The 27,905-nt window shown below is 38.5% G+C and overlaps 1 protein-coding gene and 1 long non-coding RNA gene across 3 annotated transcripts in view; one reads left to right on the forward strand and one right to left on the reverse strand.

Moving 5' to 3' along the window:
* gmds (GDP-mannose 4,6-dehydratase) overlaps positions 1 to 27,905 on the forward strand; it is a 650,097-nt gene that overhangs the window by 231,015 nt on the left and 391,177 nt on the right. For both annotated transcript variants that reach the window (XM_072560523.1, XM_072560524.1), the window contains 2 exons: positions 19,637 to 19,829; positions 21,349 to 21,453. In XM_072560523.1, the coding sequence (XP_072416624.1) occupies positions 19,637 to 19,829; positions 21,349 to 21,453 (298 nt within the window). The remainder of the gene's footprint in view (positions 1 to 19,636; positions 19,830 to 21,348; positions 21,454 to 27,905) is intronic.
* The window catches only part of LOC140464914 (uncharacterized), a 33,118-nt gene continuing 19,892 nt past the window's right edge, over positions 14,680 to 27,905 (reverse strand). The window contains exons 2-3 of the long non-coding RNA XR_011955017.1: positions 16,189 to 16,283; positions 14,680 to 14,791 (exon numbers count right to left, since the gene is read on the reverse strand). This is a non-coding gene — a long non-coding RNA (uncharacterized lncRNA). The remainder of the gene's footprint in view (positions 14,792 to 16,188; positions 16,284 to 27,905) is intronic.

Consider the following 27,905-nt stretch of genomic DNA (forward strand, 5'->3'; position numbering starts at 1 on the left):
ATCCTCCAACCCTGGCAATATCCTTGTAAATCTTTTCTGAACCCTTTCAATTATACAACATCTTTCCAATAGGAGGGAGACCAGAATTGCACACAATATTCCAACAGTGGCCTAACCAATGTCCTGTACAGCCGCAACATGACCTCCCAACTCCTGTACTCAATACTCTGACCAATAAAGGAAAGCATACCAAATGCCTTCTTCACTATCCTATCTACCTGCGACTCTACTTTCAAGGAGCTATGGACCTGCACTCCAAGATCTCTTTGTTCAGCAACACTTCCAAGGACCTTACCATTAAGTGTATAAGTTCTGCTAAGATTTGCTTTCCCAAAATGCAGCATCTCACATTTATCTAAATTAAACACGATCTGCCACTTCTCAGCCCATTGGTCCATCTGATCAAGATCACATTGTAATATGAGATAACCTTCTTCCACCACACCTCCAATTTTAGTGTCATCTGCAAACTTACTAACTATACCTCTGATGCTCACATCCAAATCATTTATGTAGATGATGAAAAGTAGTGGACCCAGCAACAATCCTTGTGGCATTCCACTGGTCACAGGTCTCAGTCTGAAAAACAACCCTCCACCACTGCTCTCTGTCTTCTACCTTTGAGCCAGTTCTGTATCCAAATGGCTAGTTCTCTCTGTATTCCATGAGATCTAACTTTGTTAACCAGTCTCCAATGGGGAATCTTGTCGAACACCTTACTGAAGTCCATATAGATCACATCTACCGCTCTGCCCTCATCAATCCTCTTTGTTACTTCTTCAAAAAACTCAATCAAGTTTGTGAGACATGATTTCCCACGCATAAAGCCATGCTGACTAACCCTAATCAGTCCTTGCCTTTCCAAATACATGTACATCCTGTCCTTCAGGATTCCCTCCAACAACTTGCCCACCACCGACGTCAGGCTCACTGGTCGATAGTTCCCTGGCTTGTCCTTACCACCCTTCTTAAACAGTAGCACCACGTTCGCCAACCTCCAGTCTTCAGGCACCTCACCTGTGACTATCGATGATACAAATATCTCAGTAAGAGGCCCAACAATCACTTTCCTAGCTTCCCACAACTTCTAGGGTACACCTGATCAGGTCCTGGTGATTTAAACCTTTGAACACATCCAGCAGTTCCTCCTCTATAGTATGGACAGTGCTTTAAAAAATTGTCAGAAGTCAAAGTATCATGAATATATTACATATAAATACTTAAGATTGTCCTGATTTTGCTAGAATTCAAGAGCCAATGGGCAAATTGTTTGAAAATAAAAGTAGTATTGCTCGGTGAAGTTAAAATTGGTAAAACAAACAAAATTAAAGAGCTATTATTTACTGTTGTCAGCTGTGTGTTAAAGTTGAATTAGCTGTTGAATTCAATTGTGCTATAAGGGAGCATTATCTTTTGCCAATTAATTGTATTGTAAAACTGAAATCACTTTGCATTTGAATGAACCAACGTAATCGTTATTCTCCACTTCGTTAAGTTCATAATGACCCTATAATAAATTTACTTTGTCACATTTACCGTTCCAACAATGTTGAGGTTAAGGCTGGGAAAGTGGACACTTATTGTTGTGTGAGAGTGCAAGTTATAAAGTGTAGAATGTTTGGCTCAACTGAGTGTGAAAACAAAAGTTGACAATCTTTTGGGATTATGTCACACTTCTCCTAACCCAGCAGGGGACCCTGAAGGTGTTGGAAAGATACTCTGTTGGAATCCTTGAGAAAGACCAGGTGTTGAAGCCAAGATCTTTGTTACATCCATAGTGCTCATCTACAGTCAGTGCTATTAAAAGATGTTAATTGATTTTAGCAGTAATTAGACTTGGCACTCACTATAGTTGCATTATGAAGCCTATTTTAAAAATGTTCCAGTTTAATTGGAAAAAAAATCGTATTTTAGACAAATTTAAAACAACCTAGTTTTGATGATACTTGTAAAACTTGATTAAAGAGTATATAATCTAAAATTATTTTTAAACAATTGGTAGTAAATAATTTTGCCATATATAAAACAATCTTATTCAAAGCTACCTCTTGAAAATCATTATTATAGTTCTGAGCTGAGCCAAAGGCATAAGACCTAAAGGTGAATCTTAAGGAAGTCAACTATTTGTACTACTTAGATTGTTATGACTTATTTACACAATACACTGTTCATGTGGTATATTTTGAGATGCATTTTGCATATGCCTGGTTTAGCAAAAATATATCCTTCTGAGGTTGAGTCGTTCTATGGTACTGTATTTGTACTATGTGCAGTCAGTGCTCCTAATACACTGAGCACTTGGCAAAAAGATTGTTTTCTTCCAACTTGTTTTGAACGAAATGATTCATCAAATGGTGAAGATTAAGCAGAGGAATTTGCCAATTTGTAAAATTTGACTCCTCCTAATTAAAGCAAGACAGCAGGATACAGAGTTCCTGCCCTGCACCTGATTGAAACCAAATGCACTGAGAACAGCTGGATCTGGGAGGAAGCAGTGAGCAGTACTCTGCTGGGGGTGTGAGAAGACAGGAAAATGTCTGAGAAATCTTAAGCAAGCTGCTGATTGCTGCTTTGTTGTCACCTTCTTTTGAATTTCTAGATAGCACTATAGGAATCCTGCACAAGATGTAACAGAGAAGACATGCTGTTAAAGAGAGCATGAACTCTGACAAAACAATTCGTCATCATTTTATTATTTGTAATAAAATATTTAGAAGATCAAAATGTAACCTAGTGCTGATTTAATGAGATTTAAAATGTTTGTATTGTAATCTTATTTTTTTTTCATTTAAATATAGTGTATCTTAGAAACAAGCATTTTCATATCAATGTTTTCTTTAAAATTTGTTAACAAACAGCATGTGTGTGATAGAATTATGCCTGTAATACTTAGGTCCAGTGACCCACACAAATATCGTTATGCAAAATAAAAGTTGCCAGGTTTCCTATTTATGATGGCCATTTTTTGTTGTTGATGTTGCTGATATTGTAACATAGAAAATCTTAGCCACATGTCAGCTGATAATGCATTTAGGTAGGCAGATTGTAAATATTGCCAGCCCAAAGAGGTTAATGTCTAAGCAATTGTAATGCTCAGTCCAGTTTTTCCATCTCTGGTATTCATAAAAATATGACATTTATGAGATTGTTATGTTTTGGAACTGCATCTTTATTTCAGGATGAAATGAAGTGGTTCATGTAATTAGCAAATTTGCTGATGATACTAAGCTGGGTGGCAGGGTGAAATGTGAGAAGGATGTTAGGAGATTACAGGGTGACCTGGACAGGTTAGGTGAATGGTCAGATGCATGGCAGATGCAGTTTAATGTGAATAAATGTATGGTTATCCACTTTGGTGGCAAGAACAGAAAGGCAGATTACTACCTAAATGGAATCAATTTAGGTAAAGTGGCAGTACAAAGAGATCTGGGTGTTCTTGTACACCAGTCAATGAAGGTAAGCATGCAGGTACAGCAGGTAGTGAAGAAGGCTAATAGCATGCTGGCCTTCATAACAAGAGGGATTGAGTATAGAAGCAGAGAGGTTCTTCTGCAGCTGTACAGGGCCCTGGTGAGACTACACCTGGAGTATTGTGTGCAGTTCTGGTCTCCAAATTTGAGGAAAGACATTCTGGCTATTGAGGGAGTGCAGCATAGGTTCACGAGGTCAATTCCTGGAATGGCGGGACTACCTTATGCTGAAAGACTGGAGCGACTGGGCTTGTGTACCCTTGAGTTTAGAAGACTGAGAGGGAATCTGATTAAGACATATAAGGATAGGACACTCTGGAGGCAGGAAGCATGTTTCCACTACGGGTGAGTCCTGAACCAGAGGACATAGCTTAAAAATACGGGGCAGACCATTTAGGACAGAGATGGGGAGAAACCTCTTCACCCAGAGAGTGGTGGCTGTGTGGAATGTTCTGCCCCAGATGGCAGTGGAGGCCCAGTCTCTGGATCCATTTAAGAAAGAGTTGGATAGAGCTCTCAAGGATAGCGAAATCAAGGGTTATCGAGATAAGGCAGGAACAGGATACTGATTAAGGATGATCATCCATGATCTTATTGAATGGTGGTGCAGGCTCAAAGGGCAGAATGGCCTCCTCCTGCACCTATTGTCTATTGTCTACTTGATCCAAAAATCTGTCTAACAATAGATCTGGGGGATGTGGCAGTTGATGATTAAAAGGAGGCTCTGGTTGCTTTGCTAGGAAGAACAAGTGAAGTGGTCACAACGAGAGACAAAATTGAGGCAGTGTCTGTTAAAGTAGTTTCACTGCTTTTCTCCAAGAACCCAGCATAGTGTTAAGATGTCAGATTCTAGAAGTTATATTATAAACTGTCCACTTATTTCCAAGATGGAAGAAAGGTGGAGTTGGAAGAATGACTGATCAACATTTCTGTTTGGATACAAGGCCCATATGTTTCATGTTACCATACAGATGGGATTTGAGGAGAGAGTCTTTAAAACTCTATGGTGAGATACTTTTACAAGGCTTCCTAAATGATATACTTGAAAATCGCAAGCAGTTTGCCAAGATATGGAAGGAAGATCAAGAGTTACTAGAAGCCAAGTTTGTCTGGTTAACTTCACAGGAAGGCAGAGCACAGATAGCTCAAATTTGAATTGAAAAGACCAACTTTCATGAGGATTTGAAACAGATTCATTGGCCTTGCACTAGAGGGCAGTCCTCCAGAAAATCCCTCGTGAAAGATCATTCTGGGATTAAAATTATCAGGCTGAGAAAGGAAATGAATACAAGTAAATCCTCATGAGCTAACAATCACTTTAAATTGGTGCTGGGAGAAGGGAATGTCTGCTTAAGAGACGAGGTGAAACCTAATTGTGAAATTAGAGATTATCATTCATACAAAAACTAAACTGGGAAAATTCTGTTTGGCGGTTTGCTAGTATAAGTAGCATACATAAATATTGTTTCATTTAGTATACTTATTATAGTAAAAGTCTTAAAACATGAAATCTTGTTCTGTCATCTTTGCATCTATTAACTGAAAGTTCAAGTTTCTTTTTAAAAGTTTCTGGTCCCTCTGCGAATAAACAGTACAGTATACCATGAAAAGCTGTCTGTTTAAAGTCTCCAGGTGGTGCTGTTGTTGAAGCCCTAAACGTGGACTATATACAGTACTTGACTTCATAAAAAAAACTGTTGAAATAAGTAATTGAACTGCAGATATATATTTTTTAATGCAGAATTATCAGTAAAATTAAATTCAACTACCACCTTCATTCATCATAACCTGTTGATGTCAATTCCCTGTAAAAAATTTTTGTTTTCATATATAACTGATTGTTTCAGCCCAAATCTCCATATTATTTATGTATTGATGCTATTTGCGTGAGTACTAGGGAAGAAACAATTATTAGTGTTAATCATCATACTGGAAGATTGAAATTGTTAGAAATGTGAATGAGTATTGTTCTGTTGAAAGTCACATTGGAATGAATCTGATTGAGAAGGTGAGGATCTCGAGAGCCAGCTGTTGAGCTGGAAAGAGACATTACTGATTCTATTAGACAACAATTGCTCAATCTAATGCCAATGAGACATTAGTGAGGCCAACGGCAAATGTTCATGGAACATTAAGACCTGATTATGGAAATCCCATCCAATGGGTGCTGTTGATTAGTTCAATGCTGGTAGTTCTCACCTTATCTGTGTCAGGCTGTAGCTGCCTGAGTAGAAGGACACTCCGGATTTAAGTAAAAGATAACTAATGTGTGTTGGTTGTGCATGTTGGGAGGTGGGGGAATGAGTATTTAATGGGATTGGTGGAAGAGAGCAGCAAGGGGCTGGGAGGCAAGAGGAGGGAAGTAACTCTCCACAGTAACCTACATCCATTCCCTCAATTAGGCACTGATTGACTTTAATGAAGGGACCACACCCCCACACTGTTTCTGGCTGACAAGCTACCTACACAGGTTTATCCATCGGGCTTACCACTTGCAGCTGGGTTAATGCCAGCTGTGTTGTTCTTATTTGCCCATTCAAGGTCCTCCATTGTCAGCAGGGCAGGAAGGTACACTTCCTGCTCTGAGCTTCATTCTAGTGGAGGTGAAACTATTTCGGTTTATCATCACTCTCAAATAATCATGTGGCCTTCCTACCTCCAATTTGTTATTAGAAGGTGCACAATATTTCAAGCATCCTGACCTCATGCCCTCATCATTAAATAACACGTTATTTAAATAGTTATTGTCATAAATTATTGGTGTGTTTTGAGATATACAGTATGTATTAGAAGTTTATTCTTTTCAGCTATTCAATGTGGTTTCTGCAAAGTAAGGCACATATATTGTGTGAGAAAATTTAAAAGAAGAACTAATTTTATTTTCCTTGTCATATCAAAATAGCTTTGCAGTCCTGTTTAATATTTAAACACTTAAGATTACATTTCCAAAAAAAATATGAAAGTGAATTATATATTGCTTTGAACTCTTGCTATCCTATTGGTATTTAATATCTATTATCTGACAGAACACAGTAATTTGACAAAGTGGAGGGAAGTTAGTGTCTACTGTATATTAGTGAAAAATGTTATTGTGCAATATATTAAAAAATCAGTTTCAATTTAAAAATAAAACTGTAAATCCAGGTGCAGGAATAAAGCCCATAGTGTGGCATGGTATTGTCACTAACTCTGAGCCAGGTGACCTGGTTTCAAGTCCCACCTGCTCCAGAAGTGTGTAATATCATATCTAAACAGGTCGATTAGACAATATATTCACCAACAACCAAGACTAATTAGAAGTGGTGGTTAATTCACACCAATACATTTTACTTTGTGATGGCTATAGACAATTATCAGCAACCTTTTGCATTTATTAGAATGTAGTGCTTGGTGGAATAGTATTTTTTGTAACTGTACACTGGGATAAAGAAAGTGAAATAGTACATTTATTTACTTGATGACACACTTGTTACTCTTTGCTGTATTTTGCATTGGAATCTATCTTACTTCTGCTAACCACAGACAGATTACAGACTAATTAGTTTATTCAAACAATACTTTGGGTTAAGAAACTTCAATGTTGTACAGTTGTCATGCTGCTGTTTAGTATGAACCGTGCTATCAAACATTTTGGATATGTTGAACTTCTTTTCAACTAAAAATAAATATCTCATTGAACAGGGTTAAACAGGGGACATGCTTAGTTTTCTTTTAACTGTATAGCAGATTCGGGTTGTTTCCAAAGTAAAATTTCATGTTGTAAATCAAATAAACTGAATTGGTTTAAGAGACAAAATCTGTTTCCGGAGAAAGAGTAAAGTGAGCGATGCGGTGAGAAGGTTGGGTTAAGATAAGTTAAAAAGGAATGAATTTGTTGGGTTAATCAGCCTTTTCCTGTTGTTGAGATTTCCTATGTTCCAAGTGCTGCATTTTTTGACAAGGAAATTACACTGCTTACGTGGAAACCTGTTTAGTTCAGCTTCCTTCCCAGTGAAATTTCCCTGTTTGGGGTGGGGGTTGGGGTTGCAGGAGAGGACAAGAGTCACTATTTTCAAATGTATCAGCAAATTTCCCATTTAATTGATACGTTCTAAATTTTACCGATACTTGATACGATTTAGAAAATATTTTTATGAATCAGTTTCCAAGGTCAGGTAGTGTACTGTTACAATTATTGAAACAGAGAACTGAGACTGATTTTAACAGAATAATTCAGAGAAATGTCTGAGTTGTATTAAGATTAATAATTCAATTTACCCTCTAGAGAACTGTGTGTGTATTGTCTTCAGAGCATGAAATACGTAGGGAAATGTGATTAATTATTCCAAGATGCTTCTTTTTATAGAATGGAAAAAATATTTTGTTTTAAGGTAAAACCTGTTTCCTGCTCCAGAATCTCATTTTGGTAGGAATCAAATAGTTTGAATGGTGGAAGAAGCTTCAAATCCAGCAAGAAAATAAAAGCTTATTCTTGTAATTGAGTAGCTGAGGATTGTGGTGGATGCATTGCAGTTATGACAAAGTAGATTGAGGAACTTCCTTTGTAATATTTTATTGTAAAACATTTTGTATAACATAATAGTTGTAAAGAGGTTAATGTTCATGTTATATCGGTTCCACCATTCTACTGATGTCGCAGTCAGGTGAAAAGAAGGAGTTCTACTCTCCCTGTTGGGTGGAGCTGTCTCTGTACCAGTTCCATAAGATCCTGATAATAATGTCAGACTAAGATTGTATGTATTGCTATCAGAGCCCAATCTGCCGATTCTGAATTAGTCTTCCACTAATTGTTAGCTAGGTCCAAGACCAAGACAAAAGATGATGGGCGGGAGTGAACTACTTCAAACACCTCCTTACCCAGTACCACATACTGGTAGAAGTGGCAACTATCACAAAGTACTAGGCGATCATTTGGGAAAATACCACAAAACTGCCGCAAATCAGTGATGCACAAGTTTCTTCGTTAAAAATTGGCAGCATGCTTTACTCTTGAGCTGTAGCAACACTAGAATTATGAGGAAGTTCCAGGCCAGTTTTATCCTGAGATTGACCATTTCCTGCAATTTTTAGAAAATATAACTAAAATGTCAACATGTAGATTAAAATTAAGCTCACAATACTTTGACCACCAGTTTTATTAGTAAGTCAGACAAGACCATTGTCCATTATAAATTATGATTGATGTATGAGTTCTCTAAGATGACATTATAAATGCAATTATAAATGTTCTGAAAGTAGTAGCAAGCAGCAGAATAAATGAGAGAAAATTGTAGTTAAATATGTTGGTTTTGCAAAACGATTGCTGAAAATGTGTTGCTGGAAAAGCGCAGCAGTTCAGGCAGCATCCAAGGAGCAGGAGAATCGACGTTTCAGGCATGAGCCCTTCTTCAGGGCATGAAGAAGGGCTCATGCCCAAAACGTCGATTCTTCTGCTCCTTGGATGCTGCCTGACCTGCTGCGCTTTTCCAGCAACACATTTTCAGCTCTGATCTCCAGCATCTGCAGTCCTCACTTTCTCCTTGGCAAAACCATTTCCAAGCGTACTTTTGGTATAAGACTCAACATGCAATTTGCACTCTATTTTGACTTGAGAGCAAGAGGCAGAGGTGTAATAAGTGTCAAAATTTATTGACAGCATTCTGGCAAACATCAGGCCCATTTCATGCAGAGGAATTCCATCAAGCTAAAACTGCAAAGGAATATTGAACAGTGGATATCTTACTAGACAGATACTCAGGCTCTTGCTGACATGGTCTGAAAAAAAGCACTTACTACTTAATTCATCACCACTTCAGAACACTTCAGTCTCACATACTTGAAAGGTTAAAGCATTAAATAGTTTTTCAGCATTGAAGGCTGTATTACATCTATTGCAGGCTGGCTTGTCCAGTGTTGACATGCTGAGCCTTTATGATTTCAGCCTGTACAAAGCCTTAGATTTGTTGTGCCATTATGATAACTAAAATGTTTCATACCATAGTGAGCAGATTAGTAGCTGGTGGTAGCTACCAAGGGGGTGAGTTGTTAAATTCAGCAAGGGAAAAATTATTTTGTAACTAGATATTGGTTGGTATAGAAAGCCTTACTGGATAAAAATGAATTTGAAATAAGTAAAAGATGATCAATATAGAATAAATGTTTAGGTGTTTGCAAAAATATAGTTCTTTTCCAAGCATATGTTCACAGTGTTAAGTTTTAAATAACGGTCTAATACTTCATGGACCTAGAAATCTCAGTACAGTTTTTCACTTTAGTTTTTGCAATTCAGTATGGATAGTGTAACTCTGGGGGACTTTTACAAAGAATATGCACCAGCAGCAGCTGGTATTTATAAGTTGTGGAGATTTACAAAATAATTACAGATGAAGATTATACAATTGACCAAATAATTACAGAAACAAGTTGCAGAACTAGGGGATAGATTATGATCAAATTTTCCAGAGGATGGCAAAAACCAGCCAGTCTTCTCAATTCATGACTTCTTCCCTTTCCCCAACTAAGTGGTGGTGTAGAATCTGTTGTGTTAATGTGAAAACCTCTTGCTTTCTCCAGGGACACTGTGTTTGAGAGAGCAATTATAAATAAACTCTGCTAATGTTTTAAACTTTACCATGCAATCACAAACAGGGATATGACGAATATTTGTCACCATTGCGATGTTTTGTTTTATATTTAAAATAAAGTTTTTGTTTGTCTCAAATACTCTTAGTGAAAGAGGTTTTGTCTCATTTTGCCAACTTTCTATCCTGCCTGTACCTGTCCAGCCATATAAACTCCCTTGCCTTATTAACAGCCATCTTTTGACTTCTCAATTTCCCATGACCTGTATACTCCAGTGGTGTCAATGACTGCCAAATTCATTGTTGTGGTATTGCTTTAATGTTTGTAGTGTAGTATTCTGACTGTATATGTGTAAAGACAAAATCCATCACCACTATTGAAAATGATGCATGACAACACCTAACCCAACTTTTAAGATATCGTTGGTCCCCAGTAGCATGTGAGTGTAGAACTCTCTGTAACAGTACGTAGTCTATTGTTCATCAACAAAGAACCCAAGCATTTCAGTAATTAGAAATTAGAAATAATGATACATTTGAAAGAAATGAATAATGATAAATGTCAATACGTCTCCTGTTGGTTCTCCACTAACACCCGCTTTCTCCAATGCTTCCAAAGCTCTGCATTTGAGTAAGCAAGACTACAGTTGCCCTTCATCCTTCAGTGGACCCAGAATGATCTACCGCTGCCTTCATCATCTGCCTCTGCTGCATATACCATGATTATAACCTTGGGCTACTTGTCATAAAGTTGCCCTAGGCCCCACCAATGTATCTGAACTAGTGGAAGCTATAGCTTAGTTCTATTCCAGTAATTTTTCAGAGTACATATTGTCCAATTAGCACCCACATTCATCTGCTGTTAATGTTTCAGCATCAGCCCTATGTGGGAGAAAACATATCAGTCATGTGACTTCCTTTGTCTCAGCAGACATCTTTCAGCACATCAAATGAAATCTATGGGAAATGACTTCACAAAACTGGATACTTTTCTGCAACACATCCATTGTCCCGAGCTTTCATGAGCATGACTAGTTTCATCCGCTGAACCTCCTGAATGACTTTTCTTGCAAGCATCTTGAGCTCATTTCCTCTGTATTCAGGGGATGGAGAAGTCAAATTTCCATTTGTCTGCCATGACCCACTCTCAGAGGCCGATTGTACTTTACCATCCTCCCTTGACATTGCTTTTCTCCCTTCACTTAGATAAGAGTTGGTAATGGGCAACAATCTTCTCAGTGTACTTAATTATTCCCTACCTTGAAGTCCTGCTGCTCTGAGTTATTACTGTAAGATGCTGAGGGCCAATTGCTTGTCTTTGCATTATGCACCCATTACCAGAATGCAGAGGGTTGTAGAAGCATTTCCTCCACAACATCCAAGCCTTGCTAACACTATTGCAGCTCAGATCTCTCTAGTGACCTCCAGTTTTGCTTACTTTGTTTGCCTTTTACCTATTTCTGTAAACAAAATATTTCTTCTGGCTTGGACCAACTCTGTCATGCCTCATGTTGGTGAACTTTGAGACTACTTTGTTACTGCTGTGAAAGCCTGCTCCATTAGGGCTGATTTTCTATGGCTACTTTCACTTTGAATCCTGATAGGGACCCACTAAATGAGGCCTGCAATTCCATCTCACACCTTTATACACAGGATTTATAAATACTGAGTAACAGCAAACTGGAAGATAGGGTTCCTTTTATGTGAATTAATTAAATTACTCAAAAATTTTTAAAGCTTATCGCTACCAGGTCAGTAAAATGTGCTAATGCTTATAGCACTGAACAGGCAACCAAAGGTCATGAGTTCATATCCCACTATATGAAACTATGAAATCAAATTCAGTAGAGCTGGCATTTTTTTTAGGCTGGAACCACAAAATTACACTGTAAACTTCCAGCTTGTTGTAAAAGTTCAACTGTTTTACTGATGTCCTACTATCCAAACCATTGTGGCCTACTCATAACAACTAAATATTGCCTGGCCAAAATTACTCATATCCTAAGAACAGAGAGGTTTTGAGAAGTAGGATGAAATGTGTCATGTGCTGACAGCCACACGATGATGAAATTGTATCAGTTGTTCCCAGGGTTGGAGGACTTGAGCTATAGAGAGAGGCTGAATAGCATAGGGCTGTTTTCCCTGGAGTGTCAGGGGCTGAGGGGTAACCTTATAGAGGTTTATAAAATCATGAGGGGCATAAATAAACAATGTATTTTCCCTGGGGTGGGGGAGTCCAGAACTAGAGGGCATAGGTTTAGGGTGAGTGGGGAAAGACATAAAAGGGACCTAAGGGGCAACGTTTTCACACAGAGGGTGGTACGTGTATGGAATGAGCTGCTAAAGGAAGTGGTGGATGCTGGTACAATTACAACATTTAAGAGGCATCTGGATGGCTATATGAATAGGAAGGGTTTAGAGGGATATGGGCCAAGTGCTAGCAAATGGGACTAGATTAGGTTAGGATATTTGACCAGCCTGGATGAGTTGGACTGAACAGTCTGTTTCCGTGCTGAACATCCCTATGATTCTGAGTCTAATTGTACAAATGTAAAGTGACACCATGAGCATTTGCTATAGTGTCTCCTACAGAGCATAAATCTTTAAACTTCAATTCTATTGAAAGAGTTGAAGATACAGTGTGATTTATTTGCCAAGTGTGTGGACAATGACATTATAATTCAAAACAATATTCTTGATAAATTTAAATTTTTGTCGTTAATGTAGCATTCATTTCCACAGTGTATCACATGTACTGACCTCTGCACTAGTTCTGACCACTGTTAATGATCATAGTTTTATTAGTTAAAATGAAAAATCATTAACTCATTACAGCTGTAGTTAAGTGTTTTAACCAAAGAGTTGTCAATAGTTCAAGAACATTGATCTATGAGAATTAATTTGATTGAGAAATTTTGAAAATCAAGACATAATTGCATGTTCTTAATGACTGGTGTAGTTTTTATAACTCTCAATAGTCAGTGTTCCAGATGAAGACAAAGAAAATATTATAAAGACACTGTTCAACTCTCCTTGAAGTATGGCAATGTTGTCATTAATGACTGAGAGAAACTTGCTACCAGTGGTTAAATATAGCAGCCCTTGCTCATCAAACCACATCACTTTTTGAGTACAATGTCTTAATGATGAGGAAGAGTGGCATAAAGGAAGGACAGAAAAGGAAGAAAATCCTGCAGTTTGGACCCCGCTGACTCATGTACTAAGAGAGTCAGATTGAGAATTTATTTGTTCAGCCACCTGAATACTTATGACAAAACCTCATGACAATTGGTAGACACTATCTCGAATGTAGAGATAGCCAATGATGCTGGGCTATTCTGCAGCCACAAGTCTCGGTCTAGTCAATTTTGGGACTAGAGAGTTTTACAAACAAATTAACTTAACTTTTAAATGAATATCTTTGTCCTCCACTCCCTGGAGAATAGTGAAGTTACGAGGAAGCTAAAAAGATCTTTCTCAGACATTTAATGTATTTGCTCCTGAGTTCACATAAAAGTGGAACTTATGAATGAATGATTTTTTAAAAGCATTTTTAACATACACCATTGTCACTTTATGATATGTTACTGAATAGGCATGGCAGAGCCATAGCTCACCTTGAAGGTTACGAGGCACCATTACGGGGGTGGGAGGAAACATTGGAGTGGCATAGCTTGGCGTGTTGGTATGGGGGGGCTGGTCAGAGCTCAGTATAAAGGGCCCAGGTAAGACCTTTCAAAGTGTTCCCTCATTCAGACTGTAGTTCAACACAACTCTGAAGTGTGTCTTCCTATTTCGATAAAAGTACGGAATAGCATCTCCATATGTGCCTTTTTAAATCGCTGCCTGGAGTGCGTGTAACATTTCACTTCCTGAAGAGACTTGTTCTACCTGCTGTACCTGGTGGTGAGTGCCACAGATGAACAGCTTTCAATGGGGGAAACCACAGACTTTGTTCTTGCTGAAACCAACTGTACCAATCGTGATGGTACTGGGAGTGCAAGATGAATGTAGGCCTGCTATCATCACTCAAAGAGAGAATTTATAAAAGCAGACCATAAATTGTCCATTTGTGTGTTGAACAACCTCAGTTCACGTGATAAAACTATTAGCACTGGCAGTGATGCTAATGCATAATATCACATTTGACATTTGTCAGCTTCAATGTATGTTTAGTTGGCAGACTGCTGCCACAGTTACAATACAATTAGTATGAATATTGGTGATGTGTAAATATAAATGCATGTTTTAATCATTTTATTTTGATTTTTGTTGATTTACTACATTCAGTTGTTCAGAAGTTCTTTTTGAATTCCTCTATTAACAACCTGGGCATTTAGTTTCCTTCCTTAGTACATATATTAGCATTTTTGCATAAAACTCCATCAACTTTTTAAAAAATTTATTCACGTATCTATTGCATTAAACAGGTTAACAAGTACATTAATATAATGAGCGTTGAGATTTTACATGAACACATTGATCAGTGAACTAGTGTCAAAGAGTCCCATAACAGTTAAAGCTACAGTAGTGTAAGTTGTGTTGTTAAAAATTGCATGAAGGAGAGATGCTGAGCACCTTGAGATGGTCTTAGTTTATTTCTAGATTCCTGAAGAAGGGCTCATGCCCGAAACATCGATTCTCCTGCTCCTTGGATGCTGCCTGACCTGCTGTGCTTTTCAAGCAACACATTTTCAGCTCTGATCTCCAGCATCTGCAGTTCTCACTTTCTTTTAGTTTATGTCTAACCTAGTGAAAGAACTTGGAGGGAAAGAAGTTATGAGGTGGTGCACATTCGAACAAGTAAAATTAAATATAATGATGGCATGTGTAACACTTTAATTTTCTTTTGTAAGTTGTTTATAAGAATTGATTTAAGATATTAATGCATATAAGGTAAGCACTCCTCTTTTCCTCTGACCCAACTAACCTCTCAGCTATTAAGATAGGTGTTCTGGCTGATGTGAAACAGTTAATGATGATCAGTGCTGTTCCTCAGATGTCAGTGAACTTGTGTACCACTGATCTGACCTTCCTGATATCCCTTCCTTCCCTTTGCTAAGGTGGCAGAATAGTTCATCCATTGTACTGTTAAGTAGTTATCTAGAATTTGTACGGTTGCCACACTTGAGATTGCTACAAAAAATTTGGAATACTTTGAACAGGGCAGTATTCACCAAATTATTAAATATTGTCATGCAGAAAGTAGTTTGCCTTTCAAATGTTTCTAGTTTTCAACCCAGATGAGTAGTATAAGTGGCATGATTGGCCATTTTCACCTAAGCCACTCGCTGGGAAACTGAGGGGACTTGGTGAGCCAGCCTTTTTATACCTCACCTGACTTTACTTTGTTTCAGATTCAATAGAAAGAATGCAGTGTACAAGACAGGTGACAAGCCCAACACCATTTGTTTTCCATGGGCAAGTCCGGTAAAATACTGCACCTTAATGTGGCTCCAGAATGCCATTCTGAAGTGCTGTTTCAGTAGCACTGTTCTCAGCAATTGATCTCAGCAAGTAATTGGGTGGAATTCACTGAGGAGAGCTTGAATGAGCATCAGTTTGTTTGAAATAGCTAACAATATGTGGTATTCCACCAAAGATTTGCAATTTGGCACCATGTAATTTACTGCATCAGTTTTTGGTAAACATTGTGGTGTTCAACATACTGTAATTATTACTTCCCTAAAAGTCAAATAGGGCTCCTGCAATTTAGGATTAAGTAGAAATATCTGTTTTGACTTTCATGGTCAAAACAATTCAAATGTGTTGATTAAATATATTTCTCTGTAGTGAAATGTTAAAATTGTTAAGTTAATGTGCAATTAGCTTTATATTGACATTGTGGTTCTTAGTTCCTTTTTGTCTCTATGGGAATAAGATGAAACAAATGTTAGAAAGCCAGAGTTGTTCACCTCCCACATTTTACACCGAGTCTGCAACTCCCATGATGCATATAAAGAAACATGAATTGGATATCCATTTACATTTCTGCACTGCTGTTCTCAAGTGACTGTGCTTTTGATTTTGGTTAAAAGCTTTGGACACAGCTTGAATTTTACCTCCTAGCCAAACTTTAAAGTTAGAAGAGTGTCACTAATCATAAAAATCACAATATTTCCAACTGGAAGGTTCACTTGTCCTTTCGCAACCCATACCTTTGGTCAGTATGTATTCACGCAGCCTGTGATCTTCAGTGCAAAGCCATAAAGTCCTGACTGGTCGCTTTTGTGCCATTTCAAAACAGCAGAAACTGTGAACAGTAAGTTGAAGATTGTAATGAAAGATAAACAGCTAGTCCCATAGAGCCTTGACAGCTCCCCCACTCCATCAAGTTAATAATGAATGGCTGAGAGATAAGGGAAAATGATGAGAAGGGTATACTTTTTTGACATAGTTTTATGGACAATCTGATTCTCATGTGCACTTTTATCTCTCACAGACGTCCATTTCATTCTGTTATCTGATGATCTGTACATTCCACTAATGAAGTCTAATAAAAGTGTGGGTAGACAGAGAATAGGTGCTAACCCTAGCAAGCCATTTGCTGACTGCTGATGCCTGTTTGTGGCAGTAAACTCATTGGTGCCTTAGCCACTTCCTAAAAAAGAATTAAGATTGAAGACCCTGTTTCGAGCCAAAAAAAAATTATCTAGTTTGAGGACAAATGGTTAGCCAAATAGATACTGGACTGTAAATTCTGTCTGTCATTACAGCCTTAATGGAGAACCTAGACTGTGGCAGTAACTTTAGCTCTCAAAAAAAATGAATACTAGGGGATTAGGTTGACATATTAATGTACTTAAAATGAGAAATCCAAATTCGTAAAAGTTAAATGGATGTTAAAATAAACTAAGCCAGTCAATTGCTCTGGTTGTTAAGATAGTGAAGATGTTGGTTTAGATAGGGCTGTCTTTCAGCAAAGGTAAGTACACTGTAAAAGCTACAAGTTTTTGACTTCCAAACTATTTTTAATGCATTTTTACTCCTCTTTACATTCCTCCCTTGCATTATTCTGATTTGATTATTATGTGTATAGCACATGCAAAATACTGATGCTTTATGTCCATATTAATTCAAGTAATGATGAATAGCCGTTTACTTGGACCATTGACACGGTTCCACATAATGTGTTGCTTGGTGTATCACAATGTTAGGGAAGGCAATGGCCTCGTGGTATTATTGCTAGACTATGAATCCAGAGACCCAGATAATGCCCTGGGGACCTGGATTTGAATCTTGCCACAGCAAATGGTGGAGCTTGAAGTCAATAAAAATCTGGAATTCAGAGTCTAAATCATTGTTAATTATTGAGAATACCCATCTGATCTACTAATGGCTCTTTAAGGAAGCAAACTGCAATGTTTATGTGGTCTGGCCTACATGTGACTCCACACCCACAGCAATGTGGTTGACTCTTAAACTGCCCTCTGGGCATTTAGTGAAGCGCTTCTGTGATGTCTCCTCCGGCATTTATAGTGGCAGAGACAAATGCCGGAGGAAACATCACAGAAGCGCTTCACAGGAGGCTCCCAAGCACTGAGGATGTCACCTAGACAGGGGACAAAACGTTTGCAACACAAATTCCCAGCTTGGCGATCAGAACCACAACACCTCACACTTATCAGAATTATATTCCATTTGCCATTGCTGAGCCCAATTTAGCTGATCAATATCAGACTGGAGCCTGAGACCATCCTACTCACTATCAATAACACCACCAATTTCCATGTCATCTGCAAACTTACTATTATCCCTTTTATCTTCACATCCATGTCGTTAATATACATAATAAGCAGCAAGGGTCTCAGTACTGATCTCTGTTGTACACTGCTGGTCACAGGCCTCCAATCACAAAAACAACCCTCCACCATCACCCTTTGCCTCCTATTTGTAAGCCATTTTTGGATCCAGTTTGCCAACTTGCATTGAATCCCATAGGGTCTTAGTTTTGGACTAGTCTTCCATGTGGGACCTTACTGAAGCCAAAGCCCTTACTGATGTCCGTGTAAACCCCATCAACTGCACTACCCGTCTTCGATCTATTCAGTCACCTCTTCAAAAAATGCAATTAAATTGGTCAGACAGTATCTTTGTGACAAATTCTTGCTGACTATCCCTGATTGAATTCCTGCCTTTCCAAGTGTTGATTCATCCTGTCCCTCAGAATTTTTGCCAAATTTTTCCCATCACTTATGTCAAACTAACTGGTCTGTACTTATCTCACTTATCTCACCTACCCCTGCTGACCTCCTTGAACAAAGGAATCACATTAACTATTCTCTAGACATTTGGCACTTTACCAGTAGTCAGCAAGGTATTAAATATCTCCAGAAGGGCCCGGCGTTCTCCTCTGTCTCCTTCCATAGCCATCTGGAATCCATCTCATCAACCCTGGGGATTTATGCATCTTTATGCCGGCTAAAATATCTAATGCCTCCTCCTTATTATTCTTAACATGTTCTACAACCTCACTATGCCAACTGAAATTCCTAGCTATGATGTCTTCTCCTCTATGAGATCAGAAATGTTCACCTACATCCATTGGCTGCATGCCTTTTTTGGTCTCTAAAAGACCCCATGTTTTCCCTCTTACTCATAATATGTGTAAAATGCCTTGGGGTTTCCTTAATCCTATCTGCCAAAGATATTTTGTGGCCCCGCTTTGCCCTCCTAATTTTTTTTAAGAAATCCACTACACTGTCAACACGTTTGAAGGGCTCCCTCTGTTTTAATATGCTATCAGTGATTTGTGCTTTTTTCTTTTTCTTAATCAAACTCCCAATATCCCTTGACATCGAGGCTGCCTTGGACTTGTTGCCCGTGTCCTTCACACTAAGAGGAACACACTGGTCCTGAACACTCTCTCTTCTACTTTTAAAAGACACCCCCTTTCCAAATGTAGACAAACCTTCAAACTGCTCCTGGTCTATGTTTGCCTGGTCCTCTCTAATGACATTGAAATTGGCCTTCCCCCAATTTAGACACTTAATTTCTGCATAATGATTTTGAAATTAACAGAGTCATGGTCACTATCCCCAAAATGCTTGCCTACAGAAACTTCAACCATTTGACTGGTTTCATTCCCTAGAATTAGTTCTAGTTCTGCCCCATCTCTAGTAGGACATATATATACTGGCCAAAGGGTCTGTTTCCATGCTGTACATCTCTATGACTCTTTGACTATGACTCTAAGTAGTCTTCCTCTCTGAACTACTAGCTAACTCTCTAAACTCCTGTTGCAGGGCCTCATTTCTTTGTTTACCCATTTTCTTGCTACTGACATGTATCATGACTGGTGACTGTTCACCCTTCCCTTCAGAATACCCTGCACTTACTCTGAGGCATCATTGACTGAGGCACCAGGAAGGCAATATACTATTCAAGAGGCTTGTTTGCTGCCACAGAATTGCCTGCCAGTTCCATTATTGATGCACATTTGCTTTTCATGCTGCTTCAACTGAACAGTAGATTCTGCTTAATGCAAATGTTGTTGGACTTATTAGGCTGATCTTGTTTTTTCTAAAGAAAAGCCTATATCTCTTGTTGCATTTTTGCAGTACATCTCTAGTCAGTGAGTAACCCTTTAATTTGAATTTTTCTTAGATCTCATTTGACCTAGCAGAGTATACGGCAGATGTTGATGGTGTTGGGACACTTAGACTTCTGGATGCCATTAAAACCTGTGGCCTTATAAATGCAGTGAAGTTCTATCAAGCCTCCACCAGTGAACTGTTTGGCAAAGTACAGGAAATTCCACAAAAGGAGACTACCCCTTTCTACCCTCGGTCACCATATGGCAAGTACTATAATGTTTTCATGTGCATTGAATTCATACCTTTCAGCTGAAGTTAACTTGGACGGAAAATAAAAACGGAATGAAATGTCTGGACCAATTGTGAGATATACCTTATAACTTGCCAAACACAACTGATTTTCTGGTATAATTTAATGTTATGACTGAATTTGAAGAGATGAACTTGTTTCTTTCTTCATCTCACTCCTCGATTGATTGTTACAAAGTTTTAATTTAAAAAGGACAGTGATGTTGCCAATTATGTAGTTATGAGGCTGTAGTTCAGAAACAGAAACAAGTCAGTGAAGTTTCTTTAGTTAGCATTTAATAACTAGTTTATGATAAAGAAAATTTATGCAGACTATTAATAGAAAGGTTTAAATTATGCAAGTATACGTAAAACAACCCTTTTTGAAAACACTCACTCAAGTATAAGCAAAAATATGAAACTCTGCAGTTTCCTGTGGCTCAGTGACAATTAAACTGAGGAAAAAAAGATTGTTCACTGGTCGTTGCTAATGTTGATCTGCAGCTGAAACTACTTTGTACACACAAGCTATTGTTACTGTGATTTTCCTGGATCAGTTGTAGACAGAGAGCAAAGAGCTATTGCTCTTCAAGCAAATTATGTTAGAGTCTCTAGCTGTCAAGGTTCAAAATTTAGTAGCTGTTTTACACCCACAAACTGGGTTTTGTGACCATTCTCTGAAGGATGCAAACTGTTTCTATTCTACCTGGATTATGTATTCCTGCAATAGACTGAGTAGATGGGTATTCTTCCAATTGTAGTTGCTTAAGTCAGTTATTGCAAGATATACTAGAGTAGCAATGTAGTTAACATGCAATACATAATAGCAGACAGAAAATTTCCAGTGACACGAGAGCTTGAGACCCTTCAATCATCATCATTATGAATATGAATTGAGTCTGGCATCAAAGTTCTGGATTTTAAAAGCCAAAGCAAACTTGTACAATGAGATTATCTGGTCACTGGATTACTTATAGAGAAGATGAAGATTTTGGACCCATTTTGTGGTTGATTCCAAGTTAACTGATCTCAGCTGATTAACTTCAGAAATACAACAGTTGGCTTTAGGGTCCCTGGTTTAACAACAGAATGAGGTTAGCAAGGGATCCCAGTAATGATTGATAACTCATGCTGAAAGTGGCCATGTGTGGATATTGAACAGCACCACATTCAGGTTCAGCTGTGATGTCTCCTGCAGTTAGGTAATCTGGCATTTGCCATGAAGGCCGACATGTGAATATTGCCAGTTGTGCAAGTGAATGTCTGGTTCCCTTGGATCTGTACTCCAGCAAAGGTAATAAGAAATTAATGCGGTAAAAACTATTTCTTTCAATTATGAAGCCTGCTATTATATGCTCTTCCCATTTGTATTTAAATCATGTGATCTGTTATTAGCAGTGGATCTGCTGACAGTGAATTATCAGACTTCAACTCATTTACCATCTATTTTAGAAATGAACATTGCTGACTTGCAAGCTATTGTTTGTTTTACAGGAGCAGCCAAGCTTTACGCCTACTGGATTGTGGTGAACTTCAGGGAGGCTTACAACCTTTTTGCTGTCAATGGCATTCTTTTCAACCATGAAAGTCCAAGAAGAGGTTAGAAAACTCATGCATTTAATATATTTGAATTATTACTAATTTTAGTGCCTTTGAAATATTGTTTCACACATGTTATGAATTGAACATTTTTCCGTGTGACTGTGAAAGTATGTAAGGTAAATATAGTTTCGAGTTGGAATCTTTGCAGGGAATTTTAACCCCAAAAAAGCAGGTGGATTTGGAAAGGGATGTGAGGACCTTGAGGGGAAAATATGAAAGTCTGAAAAATCTGAACCACAAGCTCTTACTCCCCCACTTCCAGTTGAAACAGAGGTGACCAGGGAGGGTTTGGAATTGCAGATAATTACCGTTCCAAAGAAGTGAGTGGCAATTTAATTATTATAATGAGGTTGTAGGTCACATATTTAACCAACCAAGATTTTGGAGCCCTAGGGAACCTGATAGCTAAAAGAATTTGGGGATAAATACTTTTCCACTTACCTCCAAATTATCAACTGCAAGTGAACATCCCAGAGGCTTCTAATTCCCTGACCCTCCTTGCCCCACCAGCCTACATTCCTCTGCACTCAACCTCTCAACTTTCTACAGGTGCTCCTGCTCTCCTCCATGAAGCTGCCAATCGGCATTTAGTCTCCCCCACTCTTACTTTTGACATCAGACTTATTACCTTTCTCATTTCTAATCTTGCTTCTGGCTTTCCAGTCCCTTACACTAGCCTTTAATCTAGCCTCCGATCTATCCCTTACCTTCCCTGTCACAATCCTTTCAATAATTCTCTCCTTTCTCTCTGCTCTCCAGCTGTGGCCAAGTGTCAAAGGCCTAGCTGCTCCATTGCCAGCCAAACTGCCTTTCAATCTGGTTAGCTACAGCTGATAAAGGGAGATACAAGTCAGGTCCAACCATGAAATACAGAAAATACATGTTCATCTGTATTACCCAACCACAAAGTAGCACCTCCCTCAACCCCCTCACTGTCTTTAACTTAATATTCCACAATCAAACATCTGAGAAGCTTAGATTCTCTATTAAATTATGTTTTCACATTTCAGTGACTAATATACTAAGATGTAAAATGAATTAAGTTTAACTTGTGTTCATTCACCTAAATAAGTACATTTCAATTAATTAAATATTCAATTTCTTTCCCAGTGACATAGACTGTAACTCCCCCTCCAGTAAATTTTGCTAGCATCCTTAGTTGAGACCCACATTGTTATCACCATGCTTCCTATTTCAATTTTGCAGATTTTCTTGAAACCTTTTTGCACAAACATAGAATGGAACAAATGTGCAGGAATGTGCCATTTAGATTCTTGAGCCTATTCCTCTTTCAGTTTGGACAAGGTTGTTCTGGACATCAACTCCGATCAAGCATTGTAACTCTACATCTTTTAGTTATCTTCAACTAACAAAATGTACCTGAATCTTTGATTGAACTGACCCCACCAGCTTTTTATGCAAGAGTTTTCCAGATTTCCACAACACATTGTATGAAGACATGCTTTCTTGCTTCAACCCTCAAAGGCCTAGGTCCAATTTTAAGGTTTTGTCCCTTTGTTCTCCACTTCCTCACGAGAGGAAATCGTTTCTCTACTCGCTCAAATTATTTCATTGTCTTAAATACTTCAAATAAGTCACCCCTTCATCTTCTGTACTCAAGGGAATCCAAGCCTAATCTATGCAGCCTGCTTCATTAATTAACTCTTTTCGTCAATTATTCTGGTGGACCTGCGCTGCAACTCACTTAAGACCAGTACATCTTTACAGAGCTTTCCAAATGTGAATCCAGTACTCCAGAGTTTTGCTTAACAGTTAGGATAACTTTCACCTCTTAGCATTTTAACACCACTTGAGGTAACAAACAACATTTCATTTTTATCTTTTTTTTGTGCCACTTTACTTGTTTTCCTTGGGACCCTAAATCTCTTTACACCACAGCCTGTAACTTCTTACTATTTAGGAAATGTTCTGATTTATCTTTCGTAAGTCCAAAATTGATGACCTCACACTTTTAAGCATTGAACTCCCTCCACTATAGTTTTGATCATTCATTTAATTGCTTAAATATTCTTTTGCAATTTCCTGCTCCAGTCTACACTAAGTTTGCTGTCCCTGGAAAACTTAATTACATGATTTTATTCCTCCAATGTCTTTGATACATACAAAGAAAACTGAGGCCCCAGTACTGTGTGACGTTTTTTATGTTTGCTAAATAGCATATATACTTATTGTCCCTAATTCTTTGACCCTGAATTCCGAACCATTTCATTGCCTCGGCCAATAATTCAGCTTGAATTCCATGCACTTAATTTTGTTAACAGTGACTTTGGTGAAACCTTATAAAATTAATAGAATTAAGGAGAATCCAAAGGGTTTTTACAAATATATTAAGGACAAAAGGGTAACTAGGGAGAGAATAGGGCCCCTCAAAAATCAGCAAGGTGGCCTTTGTGTAGAGTCGCAGAAAATGGGAGAGATACTAAATGAATATTTTGCATCAGTATTTACTGTGGAAAAGGATATGGGGAATAGATGGTGACATCTTGCAAAATGTCCAGATTACAGAGGAGGAAGTGCTAGATGTCTTGAAATGGGTAAAGGTGGATAAATCCCCAGGACCTGATCAGGTGTCTCCAAGAACTCTGTGGGAAGCTAGAGAAGTGATTGCTGGTGCTCTTGCTGAGATATTTGTATCATCGATAGTCGCAGGTGAGGTGCTGCAAAGCTGGAGGTTGGCAAACATGGTGCCACTGTTTAAGAAGGGCAGTAAAGACAAACCAGGGAACTATAGACCGGTGAGCCTGACCTCAGTGGTGGGCAAGTTGAGGGAATCCTGAGGAACAGGATGTACATGTATTTGGAAAGGCAAGGACTGATTAGGGATAGTCAACATTGTTTTATGCGTGGGAAATCATGTCTCACAAACTTGATTGAGTTTTTTGAAGTAACAAAGAAGATTGATGAGGGTAGAGCAGTAGATGTGATCTATATGGACTTGAGTAAGGCGTTCAACAAGGTTCCCCCTGGGAGACTGATTAGCAAGGTTAGATCTCATGGAATACAGGGAGAACTAGCCATTTGGATATAGAACTGGCTCAAAGGTAGAAGTCAGAGGGTGGTGGTGGAGGGTTGTTTTCAGACTGGAGGCCTGTGACCAGTGGAGTGCCACAAGAATCGGTGCTGGGTCCTCGACTTTTTGTCATTTACAAAAATGATTAAGATGCGAGCGTAAGAGGTACAGTTAGTAAGTTTGCACATGACACCAAAATTGGAGGTGTAGTGGACAGCGAAGAGGGTTACCTCAGATTACAACAGGATCTGGACCAGATGGGCCAATGGGCTCAGAAGTGGCAGATGGAGTTTAATTCAGATAAATGCGAGGTGCTGCATTTTGGGAAAGCAAATCTTAGCAGGACTTATACACTTAATGGTAAGATCCTAGGCAGTGTTGCTGAACAAAGAGACCTTGGAGTGCAGGTTCATAGCTCTTTAAAAGTGGAGTCACAGGTAGATAGGATAGTGAAGAAGGTGTTTGTATGCTTTCCTTTATTGGTCAGAGCATTGAGTACAGGAGTTGGGAGGATTTGAGCTATAGGGAGAGGCTGAACAGGCTGGGGCTGTTTTCCCTGGAGCGTCGGGGGCTGAGGGGTGACCTTATAGAGGTTTACAAAATTATGTGGGGCATGGATAGGATAAATAGACAAAGTCTTTTCCCTGGGGTTGGGGAGTCCAGAACTAGAGGGCATAGGTTTAGAGTGAGAAGGGAAAGATATAAAGGGGCAACTTTTTCACGCAGAGAGTGGTACATGTATGGAATGAGCTGCCAGAGGATGTGGTGGAGGCTGGTACAATTGCAACATTTAAGAGGCATTTGGATGGATATATGAATAGGAAGAGTTTGGAGGGATATGGGCCAGGTGCTGGTAGGTGAGACTAGATTGGGTTGGGATATTTGGTCGGCTGGACCGGAGGGTCTGCTTCCATGCTGTACCTCTCTATGACTCTAAATGCATTCTTGTGATCTCAATGGTATTCCAGCTGAGTTATTCAAAACTGGTGGGTTTTGGCTTACATCAAACCTCCATGAATTTATCTTTTGGATTCAAATGGAAAAAAATGCAGCTTCTTCACTGTTGCTGAATCAGACTCCTGCAACTCACTTTCTAATTCATTATGGGTGTGCAGTGGGTCAAGAAAGCATCTTACAACCAACTTCTCAAGGGCAACCTCGGATGGCAATACCTCCATGACATTCTTTCAATTCAATGGAAGTACCATCAAATACACACACATTTCCTTCATGAAACCAGCTCCATAAGCATTCAGGGAAATACCCTGGGAAGTCCTCTTTTATTCACTGGAAACCATCTTCAAATCGTCCAAAAATGTCTCCTCGCCTGGTCCAATTCTCCCCATTCTCAAATAACCTGTATTCCATGGGAAAACATAGCAAATTCTTTAAAGATGTATTAAAGATTTCTTTGAAGCACTGCGGCATTAACACCAATGGCTAGAAGGAACCTGACATCTATCATTTAAAATGGAAGTATTATGTCCATCAAGCTGCATCACACATTGAGTTGCAATGTCTTAACGATGGGACAGAACGACAGCAGAAAGGGAAAGGGGAAAAACAGCAAATCTCCACTCCAAGTCACAACAGTTTATGGGACATACAATCCCATGTAGTAAAACATTTGTGGATTGAAAATCAGCCAGTTCAGTTACATAAAAACCCAGGACAGAAAATTCTCATTAGATGTCATAATCGAGGGGCAGACAACACTAAATTGGATTGGAGAACAGGCTTCAGAGCCAAAACATCCATCCCTTTTAATATTTCTCTCATTTTTCTTAGATCAAGTGGACATTTTCTAATAAATCTGGCCAATGTGGATGGTAAAAAAAAAATCTTTATTGAGATGATCAAACTAAACACCCATTAAACCAGTTGACCAAAGCTGCCACGATGCAAGGCTATCAAAAGCCTTGCTCAATTTTACTGTCCAGATTACTATACAATCTTGTTTTAATCTTGCCATTAAATTTTTGATAATACCAATATTCAGGCTGATACTTCCTTGATAAATCTGAAAGAGGATAATTTAATGAACGTACAAATATGATTGATTTATTTATGAATGTTGTATGTGGCTATATCACTCTTTGGTCATTTCATTATGCACTACTTGAAATTAAGCATGTAAATTTGCTGCGTGAGAATTATAAATTAGATAAAGCATGAATGGTGACTGAAATATTAAGCATAGCAATATACAAAGAAATTGTTTGATCTATTTGAATTAACTTAAGCTTACTGTTTCTACCATTTTACTTATGCAGAGGAAATAATTCACATTATGTTACATTTTTTTAGGTGTCTGATAAATGCTCAAAAAGGTATGGCTCAGAGAGACCATCTGTGGATTGAGATTGAGTAAGGATAGGACTGTGGATTTGGGGATAATGGTTAGGGGAATTTGGGTGGTAAGGATGTCATTTTGCTAAAAGTCCGGATGGAATGTAGCATGAATGTGTAAAGTACCTTAAATTCTTGCTCACTGTAATTGACATCATGCATATTTGACACTGGTATTCAGAAAAGCTCAGAGTTCTCATTGTTTAGACTTTAAAGATATGGCAGGAGACACTTTTCAGCAGCAAGTTCTATCTTAGAGCTGCACTCCTAGCAAGACTATTCATTATGTGAAGCAGGTGGGAGAAGTGTAATGATTGGTTTCAAGGCAACATTTCAGAACAAGGCTCACAAAGGTTTTGTGACATTCATTAGTGTCTAAGAATTTCATGTGGAAGAAAGTTTATTTCTGCTTCCTCCAATTCTTTTGATGTTTATGAGTAACCATTAACTGAAACAGAAGAAACCGTAATTACTTTCCTCCCTGCTGAGGAAAACAAGTTATTTTGGATCTTCTTAATGTTAATGTTGTGGACTCGTGCCAAATTTTATTTGCATAAATGATGGATTTGTGACATGATCCCTTGGTGCTACTTTCAGTATCCTGCCACTAGAGAATTCCACCTTAAGCCAAAAGAAACCCATGTTCTTGACGAGAATGGGCTTTCTGTCATCCCACAGTGGTTGCATCGTAATAATCATCTCGAATGCAAAATGGAAAGGTTGATCCATTGGTACCAGAAACTCAGTTCTGTGCAAATCAATCCTTTTCTGTCCATGAGAAAAGCAGTTTGGGTTCATTCTATTGTTGCTTGTACCTCCAGGCTGTAGGTGGTTCCAAAATGAAATTTGCTCCACATAAAAGTACTTTTTCTCAATGTTTACAATTGGGTGTGACATGGCAGCTGCCTTGTGCTATTTAAAGTTCTTATTAAAACAGGTTATTAAGAGTTCATGTTGTCATCACACTTGATCACCTGACTTTAATATAAGGTTTAATTGCTGAATGGAGTCATAGAGGTCTACAGCATAGAATAAGGCCCTTTGGCCCATCAAGTCTGCTCTGCTCAAA

The sequence above is a fragment of the Chiloscyllium punctatum genome, chromosome 41 (genome assembly GCF_047496795.1).
Source record: "Chiloscyllium punctatum isolate Juve2018m chromosome 41, sChiPun1.3, whole genome shotgun sequence".
NCBI classification, from domain to species: Eukaryota; Metazoa; Chordata; class Chondrichthyes; order Orectolobiformes; family Hemiscylliidae; genus Chiloscyllium; species Chiloscyllium punctatum.